This window comes from Triturus cristatus, chromosome 7, assembly GCF_964204655.1.
Source record: "Triturus cristatus chromosome 7, aTriCri1.1, whole genome shotgun sequence".
Taxonomy (NCBI): Eukaryota; Metazoa; Chordata; class Amphibia; order Caudata; family Salamandridae; genus Triturus; species Triturus cristatus.
Genome location: NC_140590.1, coordinates 334,013,219 through 334,028,507, shown reverse-complemented (window position 1 = coordinate 334,028,507; position 15,289 = coordinate 334,013,219). Strand labels below are relative to the sequence as shown.

Sequence of the window (15,289 nt, the reverse complement as noted above, 5' to 3'; positions counted from 1 at the left end):
ATAATTATAGTAAAATCAAAAAGCCTTGTCTACTGCCAGACCTAAAAATGTAACTGATTACTTCATCAGTGGAAAGGTATATCAGAGGCCATTAGCCGGGTTGATGTTTCAGTGGACTAATGCGTTCACTGTAGGGGCCAGTGTTCGACCTCATGGTCACAGGTTCAAATTAAGGCAGGTCCACTCAGCCTTTCATCTTTCTGAGGTCAATAATATGAGTACCATTGAGTTGCGTAACAATAAACATCTGTTAGTTAGCACCAAGATACCCTTCTGGGTGAATGTGCACTTTATAAATAAACGTTATGTTTAGAAGTTTCATCTGTCAGTTACGAAAAGTTACAACAAAGACAGCAGGTCTGGCTTATTTATTGTGAAAAACATTTGTTAAAAGCAAGAGTGATAGACTTACATTTTGTTACATATAATATCACAGATTACGGTAATAGTTAAGGGTGTTGGTTACCTCCCCTCAGGTCTAATCTATTTATTATGAAAAATTATAGCTAAGGCGGTAGGTCTGACCTATTCATAGGGAAAGCACATGGTAAAGCCAAAAGGCCTTTAAGGGTGGAATGCTCTTAAGTTGTGTTATGACAGTAGACAGGTACTCTCACAGATCACCTTAGTAGACAAGGGTTTAGGTCACTCCTGGTGGACAAACTTTAGGGTTGAAGGTTTGCACTGTGATAATCCTCTAAAAAGAAGAGCCTGATAAACACATTACTTACCTTCAGTAACTCTTTCAGATAAAAAATGTTTCTAACCTCAGATTCCTCGCATTTATAATATCCCCAGGCGCCAGACTGGATTAGAAGATTTTTCTTATAAGTGATCCTGCATGCCGTTAGGGGACGTCAAGCGGCTTCACAGTGACTCCTTACCATCCCGGAAATGACATGGCAGAGTCACATATAAGTGCCACTCCTGCACGCTGATGTAAGTTTCATTTATCAGTGTCATTCCTCTCCTCCATACACGAAGCGTTGAACAAAGTTTTAGTGACAGCATTGTCAATCTCTAAACTGGATCCCTTTTAGATGTAAAAGACGCCACTCCACAGAAAAGGGAGGCGGTAAGGTACTAAGGAATAATTGGTTAAACAGAGTATCCACCAGAAAGAGTGATACTGAAGTAACTTATTTGTCTGATGGTTACTTCTAACAGGAGATTTACTACCTTTACATAGCTACCACTGCAGTGCCTCCTCTAAGTGGTGGGCCTGGGGAGTGGACTCAGACCAAAAAGTTCTGAAGTGACCTTCCTGTCAGACCTGACCCTCAAGGGAGAAGTGTTTCGTCAACTAATGCACCAAGCCTGTGTCTCAACCCAGCAGCTGTCCAGTAGGTGTAATCCTTGCGCCAACACAGCTGGCACTTGTTAACGTTGGAATGGGCTCACAGACCTCCAAGGGGTTATTTGTAGGCCGTGACGTAGCTGTTCTTGCTACAGAGGACTAGCCACCTCAGCCTTCTTCACGCCTAGACAACCAGAGCTCATCCTCAACCTTCTCCCTGATGTTTTTTTTTCTGTCTGATGTAAAAACGTATCACACTCTTAGGATCAAAACGATTGAGTCTCTTCACTATTGAGCAAAAAACTTTGGCAGAGTGAGCGACTGGCCAACATGAAAGGGTGTTATGAGTTTGGAGAGGAACGCTACCTGTGTCCTTGGCACCTACTTATCTACAGAGAAGATGGTGTAGAATGGTTGTACGGACTATCTATGCAGCTGACTCACACGACGTGCCAACATGATGCCAATAAGAAAAACTGTTTTCAATGCTAAGAGTCTTAAGGAGAAGTTGTGCTGAAGCTCGAAGAGCCTGCGCATAAGAAATGCCAAGACCAAGGCTAGGGCCACCAGATACATCACAGTTGATTGGGGTGGGGGCGTTGAAGGAGGCATCATGAGAGACAAACCTTTAATAAAACACATCACAACAGGTGACTTAAACAAGGACAGTTGATCTGATAAACACAAGAGGAGCAAAAGGGCTTCTGGCTAACTCTTCACGGTACCTTACTGATTTAGCAAAAGAACATGAGTCAAACCTTTAATATAGCACATCACAACAGGTGACGTATGCTGGAAATCAGGACCTGTTTGCAGTGTTCCCCCACATTTTGCCCTATTTGAGGCCTCTGGATGCTGGTTTTCTGACTGTGAGAATGCCCTGGGCTTTGCTCTGGATCGGCCCAAGGCCAATACTATGTTGAAAACACACACTTGCATTAGGGTACACTACGTGTTAGGGTACATCTATGTTTGGCATGACCTACCCTTTAAGTCCCTAGTACATAATATGGCATGGCAGTTTAGACGCAAGCAGCCTTTTCTGCACCTGCATGTGTACACTGCTGAGAGCCTGTGGTCATTTAAGCAGCCGTGTTTTGCAGCACTACTTTTAAAAGCACATTGTTCCCAAATTCGACTTTGGTGGTAGGGGCACTTAGAAAGTGATAAACTACAATAGTTTGGCATTTTAGGTACCCACAGGATCTCCCCTAGGTGTCCCAGGGGTATGGGTGTGGGGTGATGTCATTATAGGGAGGTCCCTTATAAAACATATTTTATTTTCCGTTGGGATAGAGAAATTGTCCATTTCAGTTTCCCTATTGTAGTAAAGTGCATCCCAAAATAAACTTTGGAGCTAGGAGTACGGATCTACGCTTTTTGCATATTCAAGACCCCTAAAGTTTCCCCTACGAGTCTCAGGGGTGGGGGATAATGTAGGTAAAAGCAGGGTCCTCATAAACATGTTTTATAGGCCCTAGTGTTGGAGAAATTGCACAATTCATTTTCCCCATTGTAGAGCCCCATCCACATAGGATAACATTGCAATACTACACAAAAGCATACCTATTGCTAGGAATTAAAGCAAATTTCATTGAAGGACTTAAGAGAATGGTATTGATAAACCCAACAATATGAAATTGTTGAATTTATCCTAAAAGACATAAAAAGTAAGTTATAAGACTTTCTTATCTATAAGCCAAAATTCAGCCTTCACAGTTAACAGGATTAGCCATTCTGCTTTGATGAAGTGATATGTGGATCCCCCAAAGGGAGGCTATCTGTTGGAGAGAGCTCTGCTACACAGGAATGCCAGAATATCTGGTTGGTAAAGCACGAGCTTCAAAGGAGAGATAGCACAGGCAGGAAGGCCAGGTCCATCTACCTGCCAGCCCCCTGACCCAGACAGATGGCAAGCTTTAGGCAGGATTTTGCAGATGGTAGAAGGAGGAGAGCTATGGAAAGGAGCAATACTGGAGGTTGGTTTAACTAGTTCTTGCTCCTCTGCTGAGACTTCAGCCATACTGAATTTTGGAGGAATAGTGCTTTCTGGGAGAAGATTATGCCACAATTTGGAGGAAGTGGTCATGCTCTGGGGTATTGCCCTGCTCTCCTTCTTGACCCTAGAAGACACTGAATGAATATCTGAGAGGTGCAGAGCCTCTCAGCTCTGCTGCTTGAAACCAAGAGAAGGAGGAGGACTGCCAAACTGGATCCTTGATTTGCACCATTAAGCCCTGCATTCTGAAAGACTGCACTTGGTGAATTATCTGGAACAACAGCCCTTTGGGTGTACCTTGCTTCAAGAGGAATAAAGAGTGGACTCCCTGCAAGCTACAGGTTAACACAGCTCACCTGCATCAACTCCACCAAGAGTACCCTGGCTGGAGTGCATCCAGTGGACATTTAAGGGTTTTGGCCTGGTGCATAGTGGGAATTGTGGTCCCAAACTTTCCAGGACCATCTGGGAGCTTCCAGACCCTTGGATTGTGTGTTGGACCATTTGGACAATCAAGAGGAACTTCAGGAAGACTTTCCAGAAGTTTGGAGGAATTTGGAGAAACTTTTGGGGAAAAACTCCATAAGGTGACAAAGTGCTAGAAAGTGTTTACTCTCTAATAATTGATGTCTCCGGTTCACTATATTGGATCTTTGTCGTTTGGTGTCATTTTAAAGATAAAAACATTTCCTATTTTTGGACTTTTATTGTGTCTTAATTATTTACTGAATTTGTGTTTTTAAATGCTTTACATACCTGTCTACTAAGTTAAGCCTGCCTGCTCGCGGCCATGCTACCCAGGGTTGAACATGGGAATAATTTATTGAGACGTATAATGAGCCCTAGACTGTGTTAGTAGCCTTATTGTCAGTGGTAGATGCATTTTTGCCACTGCTAATAACTCACTTTCCAACAACTTAAACAAGGACAGTAGGTTTGGTAAATACAAGAGGAGCGAAAGGGCCTATAACAAACTCTTCACTGTACCTTACTTATTTAACAAAAGAGCAAACAAACATCAGAAAGTCTGGCCTCTAAAAAGGAGGGGGGGGGGGGCTATTTCAAGCACCACATCTTGCGACAAATGTTTCCCAGCGGCACACATAGATGGACTTTGTTGAAGGCCATATGGCTGCAAGAATGCTATGAGCCACCTCAGTCAACAAATCAGTCGTATTCTGGTGCCGTCTGTTCAATCTCCATGCATGGAGTTGTAGAAAGCAGAGACTCGGATGCAGCACCGTGCCCAGCTGCTGAAAAAGAAGTTGTCCTGAAGTGGTAGCATGATCGGAGGTCAAATGCTCAGGAGCTCTCAGTACCACACTCTCCTGGCCTAGTTCAGGACAATCAGAATTATCTGGGCAAGGTCTATCCTGGTCTTTGTTATAACCGGAGGTAAGAGAAAGCGCAGTGGGGTGTACAGCAGCCCCTTCATCCAGTCCAGGCGGATGTTTCATTTTAATGAATGCCTTAGAGGAAACTCTGGTGCACAAAATTGACGGTACTGTGCTTTCAACAGTAGTGAATAGATCTAGCTATGGCATTCCCCACTGATCAAAGTCTTCCTGCACCACATAAGCATGGAGATGCCACTCACAATCTGCCAGACAATCCCTATTTAGTTAGTCTACTCTGTCAATTATGGACCCTGCAAGGTATTTCATACAAACTGTACAAAATATCGATGTTCATTCTATCACATTTGATCATAGCATCTGTATATAAACTTCACTTTTACTGCCCGTATGCATTTATCAAGGGTAAGAATCCTTTCCAGATTAAACTTGCTTTAAATGCTGCGAGTTAAAAGAGCATGTTTCAATTGAAGTCTGATAAGGAAACTAAAGTGTTCCCCATCCTGCTCACAATTTTGTGTTCTCTACTGTGTGGTGTACTTAAAGCTCAAAGTCTCTCCAGGACTTGTTGCAGTATTATAGGTCAGTAGTGCACCAGCTTCTCTTAGATGGATGGCAGGAAGGCTTTGAAAAGCAGATGGACTGCTTGAAGTTCCAGCAGGTTGATATGCAGTTGGCTCTCTGCCAGAGACCAGAGGATTCTAATCTCCAGTTCTTTCACATGCTTCTCCCCAAACCATCAGCAAAGCGTCCCTCACCATCGTGAACTCTGGGTGGGGGAAGGAGAGTGACCTGCTGCAGTTCAGGTTGGCACCTGGCACCACCACTGCAGATCCTGCACCATCTGATTTGGAATCTGAATGTAGTTGGGAGAGGCATCCTTGATTATGAACACTTTGAGATCGGAGGGTCCACTGCAGGGCCAGCATTTGCAACTTGACATTCAGGATGATGAAGATACACTAGGCCAGGAGACCAAGAAGCCACAGAACCACCCTAACCAAACCCAGGACTGGTCCCGAACGTGCTGCAGCATAAGACAAATGCAAAAAGAACAATTGATGGACAGAATGCTGATCAATGTCAAAGATTCACCCCAGTACAGAGATCCATCGTTTTTGTTTGCTACCCATGCCATTCCAGTCTAAACCCAGCCATATGCAAATCAGTCTTGACCCTGTTCTCCATGAGAACAGTCCAGCCCGAACTGCCAGGCCAGGCTGTCCCAGGACCGGAAACTAGAATCCTTGGACTGGTTTTGGGGTTTCACCCCTCATCAGTCAGGCTAGCTTGACTCCAGTGGCATGGAGAGGACGAGACCCTCGTCTGGGCATACTCGTCCCACTCGGAGTGATAAATGCAAAAAGAACAATTGATGGACATAATGATGATCAATGTCAAACATCCAGTACAGAGATATGGGCCTAAATCCATTGTTTATTTTGCTCCCCATGCCATTCCAGTTTAAACCCAGCCATGTGCAAATCAGTCTTGACCATGTTCCCCATGGGAACAGTCCAGCCCAAACTGACAGGCCAGGTTCTCCTTTGACCAGAAACAAGCATCCTAGTACCGGTTTCAGGGTTTCACCCCTCATCAGCCAGGCATACCATTCCCACTCAGGGTGACAAATGCAAAGAGAACAATTGATGGCCATAATGCTGATCATAAGTCAGGCAAAGATGGAAGCCTTTTTGCATGGGGCTCAGGTGGGAATTGGACTTCTTGATGGTGAATGTTGGAAAGTGGGTTATTAGTAGTGTTAAACATGCATCTACCACTGGCAAGAAGGCCACCAAAAGGTCTAGGGCTCAGTATAGGTTTCTATAAATTATTCCTGTGCTCAACTCTGAGTAGCTTGGCTGCGAGCAGGCAGGATTAACTTAGGAGACCGGTATGAAAAGCATTTAAAAACACCAATTCAGTAAATAATGAAGCTACAAACACAAAATAAAAGTTCCACAACAATTTATAAAAATAGAAAATATATTTATCTTTAAAATGACACCAAAACGACAGAAACCCAAAGTAGGGAACAGGAGATATAATTTTTTAAAGAATTACCACTCTATAGTGCTTCAATGCCTACAGCGCTACTCTGGAACGTCGCCTCAAGCATGACCAGGTCAAAGTGAAAGTCTCATGCCGACTGCAATAGAGCCATGGCAACAAGAATTCAAATTGACCATACTAAGCAAGGATTGAACATTCAAGCTCTCAGACATAGGGTCAGATCAACAGGATCAACACAACCTGCTCTATGTTATATTATGTTATGTTAAAAACATTTATTGAGCGAACGATTACCCGGAGGTGTCTTGGCGCTAACTCTGCTGAGAAAGGATAGGGAAGACCACTAATTACAGAAAAGCCAGGTTTTCAGCTCTTTCCTAAATGATAGCAAACTGGGCAGGGATCTGATATGAGAGGGAAGAAGATTCCAAGCTTTAGCAGTGATGATTACAAAACTTCTACCTCCCCAGATAACATGTTTGAACATGGGAAACACCATTCTCTTAGACCCAGAAAAGCATAGGTTTCTGCTAGGCTCATACCATTTAAAGGACTCTTTCAAGTACTCAGAGTCAATGTCGTGCAATGACTTGTAGGCAATGCAAAGAGCCTTAAACTTGATTCATTGCTTAACTGGAAGCCAGTGTAGATTATGAATCGCTTGAGAAACAGGTTTCAATTTGGGGATCTATGACTGATACCTAATGGCCACTACTAACAACAGGGGAACCCTACTCACAAGGAACCAGGGTATTACGTAATGTAAAAAGACAAAGGTTCCAGTGGATAATAAGGAATTAATATAAATGATAATACTGCACAGTCGCAATAGCACTGTAAGGACTATGGTGTCAGGGGGCAAAATAAATTCTCTACACAGTACATTCAAATAGTTATTTATGAAAAACACATATACAATGATGTCAATACAGGGACATGCAGTATGATTATCTTTTTCTTTCCCTTATTATATGAACCAAGAACCCGGCTGGCTACTCGCGTGAGTTCATTTTCTCTCCTTTTTCACTTTTACACGAGGCACCACAACGTCACTAAGAATAAATTCGTAACTCAGGTAATGAGTGCACATTCAAACCCTTTTCACAGTTTCTCGCATCAGTGCCGGTATATGGGCCTTTTGCTAATTTTTATTCAATTCATTCTAGATGTCCCTGTATTGACAGTCCTGAAGAGACCCTACATTTGCAGAAGGGTCGAAACGCCGTCGACTAGTGTATAGGACGGACCATTGCCCAGTCTGCATCATTGTATATGTGGATTGTCCTCAAACTGTATCAAATTGGCCGTTCTACATAATTTTATGGAAACCTTGTATTATAAAATTCGTTTCACAATATACAGTCACTTTTTTGGTTCCATGTTTCACTTGGGGACACTACGCACAAGTTTTGCGTTTTTGATTTAATGAAGTGTATATACTGATTGCTGTTTTTCATAAATAACTATTTGAATGTACTGTGTAGAGAATTTATTTTGCCCCCTGACACCATAGTCCTTACAGTGCTATTGCGACTGTGCAGTATTATCATTTATATTAATTCCTTATTATCCACTGGAACCTTTGTCTTTTTACATTACGTGATACCTAATGGCAGCATTTGTAAGGTTTGGAGTTTGTTCAGATGTTGTTGCTGCACGATTAGATACAAACCGTTGCAATAATCTAGTTTTGGGAGAACCAACGCTGGTATCACTCTTTTTCGTGCATCCAATAGGATGTAGGGGAGGATTTTTTTTTTTATCATCCACAAGGTGTAAATAGAGGAATAGATGACTGCATTTACAATTGTCTCGAAAATTGATCTTGCAGATCCTTGTTCAGTTTGTGTGTTTACTTTAGTTCCGTTGGGTAAGCAGGTGAATGCAAAAACGAGTCAGTAGGTGGATGAATAGATGAGTGCAAGGATTCAAGAAAGAGTGCATGTATGATTGCTTATTCAGTGCCTAAATTCACTACTTAAAGGGCATGTTTAGCTGTAAGGTAGAAATGTTGGCTTCGCCAATGCTTGTTGTATATAGCACTTAGTAGAGGGGGTTAGACTGTTTCTAAACTTTCTCAGTTTTGAAAGTATATCAAAACAGAGGCCCAGTAGCATAAAGTGGTTTGCACAAAACAATACTTATCTAATGTTTCAACAAGCCCAAGCACTTTAAAGCTTAAGTATAAGGCACTGACCTGCTGACTCATTGTGTTCCTGCTTTTTCTTGGCTCGCCCTCGGGTGATCCGTTCAGACAGACCCTCGAGTAAACGGCGCCGCTCCTCCATGGCAAGGCTCCGCTGTTCATGATATGATTCCTGTTGGCTCTTCTGGTACGCTTCCACCTCTGGACGTGGGGGCTCATCTTCTTCACAGGTTTCAGAATCACTGGGACCGTCTGATTCAGTTTCCTCCTGGAGAGGAACCAAACATAATACTCCATGAGAGCTTATAGTTATGCATCAGGTTTCATTGCTTAAATTGAAAGCATCAAAAAATACGAACACAGTTTCAGAACGGCAGTAACTTGTCAGCCAACACGAGGCCTACAATAGGGGGCCCATTCACAAAAGGAAACTTACACATGAGTAAATCCACACGTGTAAGTTTTCTCTTACACATCTGAGTAGCTTTATTACTTTTGGCTATTCACTAAAGTTACTCATAACAAACAAGTTACTTACCTTTTGGTAACGTTTTTTCTGGTGTATTCAGGATCTGCCTGTGGATTCCTCACCTTATGAATATCCCCTTGCGCCAGCATTCCTTTGAAACTTTTTCTTTTTCCTAGGTCTCCATGCCGACGAGGTCGTCACACTGCCATGGCTCCGCACATGTCTCCGCGTGACGTCACTGGAGCCATAAGAGGGCCACTTCGGCGTGATGAGGTCAGTTCCACCCATTTTTTCCCTTGCCACCGAGGCAAAACGGGCGTACCGACCATATAGACAACGCATACATAGTACACAGTATTCACACAAATACACACAGTGTAAAGTGAAAAAGGAAAACAAAAGAAAGCAAGCATTTCCTATAAACCTAAACAGAGGCAATACAGAATGATAATATGGAACAACATATTAACGAATACCTGTTTTAAGGTATAAAAGGGTGGACAACGGGGAGGCGGATGGGTCAGTGAGGAATCCACAGGCAGATACTGTATCCACCAGAAAAAGCGTTACCGAAGGTAAGAAACTTGGTCTTCTGATGGATACATCTGCCTGTGGATTCCTCACCTAATGAATAGAATCCCACTGCAGTCCCACTGCTGGAGGAGGGTGTCCACCCTTCTATACCAAAAGGTACCAAAAGGTCCTGCAATACAGAGCGCGCAAAATGGACGTCCCTCCTCACTTCGGAATCTAAGCAGTAATGCTTCGCGAAAGTGTGGAGGGAGGTCCAAGTTGCGGCCTTACAGATGTCCAGCACAGGAACACCTCTGGACAAGGCAGATGTAGATGACTTAGCCCTGGTGGAATGAGCTCTATTGCCTTCAGGAGGCTCCTTACCAGCCAAAGCATAGCAGATCTTGATGCACAAGATGATCCACCTGGATAGAGTGCGCTTGTGCACCGCCTTGCCCCTCATGTGTCCAACGTAGCCCACAAAGAGCTGATCGTCCAATCGCAGGTCCTTCAATCTATCCAGATAGAAACTAACTGCCCTCTTAGGATCCAAGAGGTGCAGCCTCTCCTCCTCCTTGGAAGGGTGAGGGGAAGGATAGAAAGTAGGGAGGGTAAGGGACTGCCCTAGATGGAAGGGAGTTAACACCTTAGGCAGAAAAGCAGTTCTGGTCCTGAGAACCATCCTTTCAGCATTAATAGACAGAAACGGAGGCTTAGAACTCAAAGCCTGAAGCTCACTCACCCTCCTGGCTGAAATGATAGTCACAAGGAAGACCGTTTTCAATGACAGCAGTATCAAGGGACAACTATGCATAGGTTCGAATGGGGAACCCATTAAGAAAGTTAAAACTAGATTCAAATCCCACTGGGGCATAATGAAGGGAGCAGGCAGAAACATATTATTAAGGTCCTTAATAAACCTTAAAACAACCGGAGATTTGATAAAGCCAACAAATAACCTTTAACAGTAGCCACAGCACAATCCTGCTGGGCCAAATGTAACGAAAAACAAAGAACATCAGAAAGAGGAGCCTTTAAGGATCAATAGACCTCTCTCCACACCATTTAACAAATCTTGACTACCTGTAGGAGTAAATGGACTTAGTGGAGTGTCGCCTGGCCAATAAGATAACGTCCACCACGTCAGGAGGGGGAGAGAAGGGCCTCAGGTTGCCCCGTTCAATCTCCAGGCATGAAGGTGCAAGCTCTGGAGGTGGGGATGAAGAACCGGCCCCTGCGACTGCGAGAGGAGGTCTACTCTAAGAGGGAGACGTAGCGGAGGGTGCGATGAGAGGTGAAGTAGATCTGTGTACCACACCCTTCATGGCCAATCCGGGGCGATCGATATGACTTGGGTCCGGTCTTGGCGAATCTTCCTCAGAACCCGAGGAATCAAGGGTTATGGGAGGAAACGCGTAAAGGAGATGTGAGCTCCAGCGTCCCCCAACGGTCCCTGCAACGGAAACTGGAGACTGCAGAATGACGGGCAATGCACGTTCTCGAGAGTGGCAAACAGGTCCACCCGAGGAGTCCCCCACATCCGGAAGATGTGTCGAACTACCTCCGGATGAAGCCTCCACTCGTGGTCGGCGGAGAAGTGCCGACTGGGACTGTCCGCACGAACATTTAGCACCCCGGCTAGATGATTCGCCATCAAGCAAATCCGATGGTCCTGAGTTCAGGACCAAAGCCGCAACGCCTACCTGCAGAGGCGGTACGACCCTACTCCTCCCTGCTTGTTGACATACCACATTGTGGTAGTGTTGTCAGTCAGGACTTGAACTGACTGACCAGGAAGGAGCCTTGAGCGCCAAACGTATCGCCCACAATTCCAGAAGATTGATATGAGACAACCTTTCCTCTGGAGACCAAAGACCCTTGACCTCCAGATCCCCCAGATGAGCACCCCACCCTAGGGTAGAGGCATCCGTTATCACTGTGGTAACCGATAAAGGAAGATGAAATGGCTTTTCTTGAGACAGATTGCCCTCCACACTCCATCAAGCTTCTCTGGAGATCCTGACAGACTCCCTGAGATCTCCGTTGTGCGGATACCACTGCCTGTGGAGGCACCACTGGAGCGCCCTCATGTGCCAGCGTGCATGGTTGACCAACAGAATGCAGGAGGCCAACAGACCGAGCAGGCGTAGGACCTTCAGAACTAGAACAACCGCTCCATTGTGAAACAAAGGAATCATTTCCTGAATGTCGATAATCCTTTGCGGAGGAGGCAAAGTTCGACACACAGCGGTATCCAGTACTGCCCCTATGAACAGGTTGCGCTGAGAGGGCACCAGGTTAGACTTGGTCACATTTATCGAAAAACCCAATCTGAACAACAGCTGAGTTGTTACCTGCAGATGACAACGCACCATCTCTGGCGACTCTGCCTTCAGAAGCCAGTCATCCAGGTAGGGGAAAACCGGGATCCCTGACCTTTTGTGATGGGCAGCCACCACCGCCATCACCTTGGTATAGACTCAGGGTGCAGTAGTAAAACCAAACGGAAGGACCGCAAACTGGTAATGCTGCGAACCAACCGTAAACTGGAGATACTTCCTGTGCGACTTCAGGATTGGGATGTGAAAATACGCATCCTGCAAGTCGATGGACACCATCCAGTCCTCTTGTTGCAGCGCCTGAAGAACCTGCGCTAGGATGAGCATCTTGAACCGCTCCTGCTTGAGAAATAGATTCAAAATTCTGAGATCTAGGATGGGTCGTAACCTGCTATCCTTTTAGGGAATCAGAAAATACCGGGAGTAGCATCCCTGACCCCTTTCCTGCTCCAGAACCACCTCTATCGCACCTTTTTGTAACAGGACAAGAACCTCCTTCTGAAGAAGCAAATGTTCCTCCGTGCAAAACCCTTGGCAAGGAGGGTAAGGATGAGAGAATTCCCTGAAGGGAAGGGCGTACCCATTTTCTACCAGATCTAGAACCCAAAGGTCCAAAGTGACCAATTTCCAATCCCGTAGAAAATGGGTAAGCTGCCCCCCCCCCCCCACAGGACCTGCATGATCCAGGATGGCAACTCTAGGCCTGCTTGCCTGCATTACCAGGAGGGGTAGGGGAGGTGGAGGAGGAGGAGGAAGGTTGACGACCCGCTCCATGAAGGCGACCTCTGCCCTTACCCCTGTAGGACTTGTACAAGGGGTTTTGTTGCTGTTGCTGCTGCTGCGGCTGACGGGAATCACGAAAGGAAGATTTCCCAAAGCCCGATTTCCCAAAGCCACGGTATCTTCTAAATACATAACCCCTTGCCTGAGACTGTAGGCCCAAGGATTTCACTGTGGCCTAACTGTCCTTGAACCTTTGCAAAGCAGAGTCAGCTTTTTCCCCAAAAAGCCTAGATCCGTCAAAGGGAAGATCTAGAAGGGCAGCTTGTACATCAGGTGAGAACCCAGAAGACCTCAGCCATGCATTTCTTTTAGTAACAATGGATGAGCCCATCACCCTGGCCACTGAATCTGCTGTGTCCAGGCAAGACTGGATGACTTGGCGAGCAGCAGCCTGAGAGTCTGCCAGAACAACACTCAAATTACCCCGGTCTTCCTCAGATAATTTTGGAAGAAGCTGCTTGGCAGAGTCCATAAGGGCGTGAATGTATCTACCCAACAAACAGGTAGCGTTGGTGGATTTCAAAGCCATACTCGCTGACGAGAAAACCTTCTTTGCAGATTGTTCAAGCTTCTTGTAATCCCTGTCAGCAGTAGCTTGTAGAAAGGTACCCGTAGGTTGCTTTGAACATAAAGCCTGCACCACCAAACTCTCAGGCGAAGGATGGGAAGAAAGGAACGCAGGATCTCCTGGAGCAGGCCTGTACCTTCTGGACACAGATCTTGAAATGCAGGAGAATAAAGAGGATTGCGCTAAACCTCAAGGATTGGTTTCGTAAGGGCATCATTGAAAGGCAAGAGTGGTTCAACCACAGAGGATGGAGAACGAAGCACCTCTGTAAGCAAATTAGGCTTATACTCAGCCAAAGGGAGCTGCATATCCAAGAGCTCTGCAGCCTTCCTTATTACAGTATGGTAAGGTGCAACTTCCTTCGAAGGAGAAGCTTTCTGAGAAGCAAAGTACCACTCCGGGGAGGTGTCAAGACTACGTGCCTCACACAGACATCAAAAAACATCTTTTGGCTCATAAATTTCACCTTCCTCCATATCTTCAGCGTGGTACTGTTCCTCCTTTAGCAACCTCTGCGCTTCTCTCCTCGAGCGCATCTTCGGCTGCGACGTCGGCGGCGCCACACACGGCGTCGAAGACGGATCCGTAGCAGCAACCTGCGTCAAATGAATCCGTAAAGAAGGTTCGCCGGATGGAGCCGGGGACGGCGTCATCGGCACGAAGGGGGCCTGAGGATAATGGTGAGGCACACCCAAATTAAATGCCAGGGACCCAAATGTGCACCAGAAGGGTAAAAGGCCCTGTTAAACACACCATACATCGCATTTAAAAAATGCAAGAGATCCGAACCCGGTGCCGGGAATTAAGGATTTTGCGCCGGTTCAAGATCCGATCGAGGAGCCTCCGGAGTCGGAACCACCGGGGCCACAGGAGCCGAAGGCGTCTCAGCATCAGCCAGATTCGATGAACCATTCGGAGCAGGAGAGAATCTCGGCGTCGGAGACTGCACCGGAGTCCCCTGATACGAAGGAGAATGGGCCGGAGTCACCTGAGGAGACACTGAAGGAGAAGGAGAGACGAAGTCCTTAACACAACGTCAAGGAGCCGGAGAAGGCGACCTCGAAGCCACAGGCTTCGACGAGCGGCGTCGAGATCCATGCCTCTTCTTCTTCTTGTGTTTCCTCCTCAAATTATGTGACGTTGACGACCTCGACTTCGAACGTTTTCTGCCCCTTTTTTCGTTTCTCACTTTAGCCATGTACAGCTTGGCTTCTCGTTCCTTCAGGGCCTTCGGGTTCATCTTCCTACAGCAAGGACAGCCCTCAACATCGTGAACAGACAATAGACACCACAGGCAGTCCTCATGGGGGTCAGTGATCGACATATGCCCCCCGCACTCCTTACAGGGCTTGAAGCCCGACTTCCTTGGAGCAGACTGGTCAAAACCACAGAAGGAAACCAGAAAAATACAAAGTATACAAGAGAAAGTATTGGAGAGTCCGTTGACAACCGCTAGCGTCGACAGAGTGGAAAAAAGGGAACTGACGCCATCACCCCGACGTGGCCCCCTTATGGCTCTAGTGACGTAACACGGAGCCGCGTGCGGAGCCATGGCATTGTGACGACCTTGTGGGCGTGGAGAGCTAGGGGGACAAAAAAGTTTCTGAGGAATGCTGGCGCAGGGAATATTCATAAGGTGAGGAATCCACAGGCAGATTTATCCATCTGAATGTATATTTGCGTGTCTCCACACCCCGAAATAGTGGGTGGAACCACATTTATAAGTGTAATGTTACTACAGCCAAAAAGCAGCAGTAATAAGTCCAGCACCACACCTAGTCAACCACTGATACTGCAACACCTTCCC

The 15,289-nt window shown here is 45.8% G+C and overlaps 1 protein-coding gene across 2 annotated transcripts in view; it reads right to left on the bottom strand.

Moving 5' to 3' along the window:
* Positions 1-15,289, bottom strand: part of TSEN34 (tRNA splicing endonuclease subunit 34) — a 143,106-nt gene that overhangs the window by 82,553 nt on the left and 45,264 nt on the right. For both annotated transcript variants that reach the window (XM_085616459.1, XM_085616460.1), the window contains exon 3: positions 8,862-9,078. In XM_085616459.1, the coding sequence (XP_085472585.1) occupies positions 8,862-9,078 (217 nt within the window). The remainder of the gene's footprint in view (positions 1-8,861; positions 9,079-15,289) is intronic.